General features: G+C 27.0%; 1 protein-coding gene across 1 annotated transcript; it reads left to right on the top strand.

Moving 5' to 3' along the window:
* Window positions 1-1,988: 1,988 nt before the first annotated feature.
* Window positions 1,989-2,754, top strand: LOC149059321 (uncharacterized). Its single transcript, XM_089216459.1, has one exon. It carries the CDS (start codon window positions 2,032-2,034, stop codon window positions 2,692-2,694), a length of 663 nt encoding a protein of 220 aa, XP_089072585.1. The 5' UTR covers window positions 1,989-2,031; the 3' UTR covers window positions 2,695-2,754.
* Window positions 2,755-3,691: the final 937 nt, after the last annotated feature.

Below are 3,691 nucleotides of genomic sequence, written 5' to 3'. Positions count from 1 at the left end.
TCATGGGAAATTATTACATATGTACCTTTGAAAAATTATGATGATAGACATGATAAGTTGTACAGTGAAATTTATATTATGAATAACCACTGTAAGGAAAAACTAACAGGATACGAAATATGCTCTAGGTTTGATAATATATTAAAAACAATGTTTCAAGAAATATCGGTTCAACGAGAACAAATGTATGAATCTATCGGTAGATATATAACAACAAATAAAGGGGAAACAACAACGAGCCCATATAGGAAAAAACGAGGATTGTTAAATATAGTGGGGACTGGAATGAAAACACTATTTGGAGTATGTGATAACGATTGTGCGAATGAGGCAACACAAGAAATAGAGAAAATAGAAAAGACAAATGAAAGAATGATACATATATTAAAAAACCAAACAACGGTAGTGAGATCAGCGATAACAGGTATAAGTGGTGCTTCAATTGAAATTAATAAATTATACAAAGAGTTGAGTGAAAAACAAAGTACATTACACGCAAAAATCGGAGAATTAGTAAATGTTACACATACGTTAGAAACATTAATATTATCTGATAGAATACATAGTATTTTTACAGCATTATTAACTCAGTATTCTTACGAAACAACAACAATAAGCGCGATAATTACAGCAGCTAGGACAGGAATACTGCATCCAAGTTTAATAACACCACGGGAATTATCAAAACATCTAACAGAAATCAAATTAAAACTACCTATAAATTTAAATTTGCCAATGGGCACAGACCCAAGTGAAATTTACGAACTAAGTAAAATAACAAAAATGGCAGTATTTTATAGCGGGGATAATATTGCGTTTGTAATAAAAATAACTTTAGTAACCGAATTGGAACTAACACTATACAAAATATTACCAATACCTCACCCAATAGAAATAAAAACTAACGGAATAATCGATACAAAGCATAGTATAATTATTAAACCAGAATTTCAATATGTAGGCATTACCAAAAATCGTAAACAATACACTACGTTCACGGAAACACAGTTACTGCAATGTACCGAAACAGAGCTTTTTACTATTTGTCCTGAATTTCAACCTATTCAACACGAATCAGTTAAGCAACCATGTGAAATTTCATTATTTAAAAATCCAGACACACTACCGAGTAGTTGTGAAACAGGAATAGTGATATTATCGAAAAACGTTTTTCATAAATTAAAATATGTAAATGTATGGATATACACAACGAACGGGGAAACTTTAACAATTGCTTGTCAAGGGATAAACGAACCATATATAGTTAAAATTAAAAATCAAGGGTTAATTAAATTAAACCAAAATTGTAGAGCTTATGGTGAAAACATTATTTTAAATCCTACTAGAGACATAAGATCAAAATATTATGTTAATTTCATACCACAGATAGGTGCGGGAAAGTTAACATTCGAGATACCTGATAAAATAAAAAACCTACCAGACATGAAATTTACTTATGACACAAATAAATTAGATAGCGTGCATACCATGGCTAAATCGTTAAATGAAGTAGAAGGGTTGATAGACGAAGAAATTTTAAGACAATCAGGTCACGAAGTAAATGACAATAAATATTTGTATTTAATATATATAACAATCGGATCAGTACTATTTTCTATGATGTTAATATTATTCATATATTTAACATATAAATGTAGATGGGGTAATTGGGAAACATATAGACAATCACGTTACAGAACAGATAGAGAACCAAGAAATAACAGTAAATTCTATAGGGAAACACCATGTGCAGAAATAAAAGAACATACAAATGTGAGTCCACTTATGGAAAATAAAAAAGTAAAAAACGATCCACCAATGATAAAATGTTAAATATCAGTAGAAGAAATAATACCTAAATAAAAATAATATAATAAATTTAGAATTATAAAACCAAAATATAGATTAAGTAAATAATAACTAGAATATAAGACATTATTTTATGAAACATAATTATAAAATTTAAAATTTAAAATAACTTATATAGAGAAACTTTATTGTAACAGAAAAAAGTCACACAAGTTCGTGATAATGGACTTTGAGTTTTCAATGGTGAATAGGACAAGTATGGTGTTGATATCAGGAGCGATATCAAACAGTTTGGACAAGTGCAAGGTACGCAAACTTGAAGGGAGACCACTCCTCTTGCCACTTCATGATGAAATACGACCAATGAAAAATCATGAACTACTGTTGGCCAAGAAGGAGATAAAAAGAATATTTAAATGCAAAGAAGTACTGCAAAAAGCTTGCCTAGAACAACTAGACAAAAGTTTAAGATCAACTCTAAACAACCTAAGTCCGTCATTTATTGAAAATTACATCACAAAAGGAGACACAACTAATGTAGTAGTATTTTGGAACGGAAATTCGGATTTAAACGTCTTAAAAAGATTAGACATAAACAGATTCCCAGTATTAAACATAACGTGTTATGACACTAAATTCAATGGCACTTTTACAATATTGTTAGAAAATTTAAATACAAAAAGGACAATCTTCGAGTACGAAATAGGTACATTCAAAAAAACAGGAAGACTATTGAATTTAGAGGAAACACACGGGATGGTTTGTAATAAAAAACATAGATTAACGTATGCTCACGATCCGAGAACTGATGTAAAATTGACAAAATGTATTTTTGATTTTATGGTAAGGAAAGTGAAATACGATAATCTAATAAGACATTTTTGAAAAAAAAAAAAAAATAAAAATACGTAAGGGTTCAATGTAAAGTAAATACACAAAAGAAAAAATACTACTACAAAAGTTAATAAATATTAATATAAAGTTTAATTTAGATTAATTAAAAAAAAAAAAATAAATTTAAATATATATAAAATTAAAATTTTTTTTAAGTATAAGTAATTTAGCAAAATCATTAAATATAATATTTAAATGTCTGCTATAAAAGAGAATATTAGTACAGTCATTACGAATTATGAGAATTCTAACAGAGATCTTATAATCAGAATGGATCTGTGTTTGATTCTTGTAATTTAACTTGGGCATATATCTACACGAAAGAGTAACAGAGACAGTTGAACAATTAGAAGTCTGATTATGAATTTTAAATATTTGAATAATAATAGTTGTGACTTCTAGTGGTTCACATGTTAAAAATACTATATAAAAATACATAAAATAATTATAATCTGAACTACACGAGAAAGATAAAATCACAACGGTAATTAAAAATCAAAATAATAATAATCAATTCGACCATGGTGTTCGTCTTGAAAAACTTTTTTTTTACATATAAGTTTTTGAGTCGCGCATCAAAGATTGAATGGATGATAATCCACTAAAATAAACAATAGTAAAACAAAATGACAAATAAAATAAATGACAATAATATATTATATAATATAGATATAAGAAATCTAATAATGAATTTAATAATGATAATGATAAAGAACTCTTTAAGTAAATAACATAGAAATAATAAAGTGGTGAGGGATGATATTAGACATAAGATATTCATATTATATTAATCAATTAATTTTAAAAAAAAAAAAAAAAAAAAATGTATTATTTAATCACTTTATATTCACATAGAAATAAGAAAACATATGGGAATGATATATTTTAATGTAATTATATGGGATTATGGGAATTAATATTATATAAAAGGGTGAGTAACACTTAATATAAAAACTAACACTAACCAAATATACTAACATATTAAAGG

The sequence above is a fragment of the Diuraphis noxia genome, unplaced genomic scaffold (genome assembly GCF_037042655.1).
Source record: "Diuraphis noxia isolate RWA-SAM2 unplaced genomic scaffold, SU_Dnox_SAM2 contig0001, whole genome shotgun sequence".
Lineage (NCBI taxonomy): Eukaryota > Metazoa > Arthropoda > Insecta > Hemiptera > Aphididae > Diuraphis > Diuraphis noxia.
Note: the sequence above shows the minus strand (reverse complement) of the source record. Positions and strands in the feature narration are given on the sequence as shown.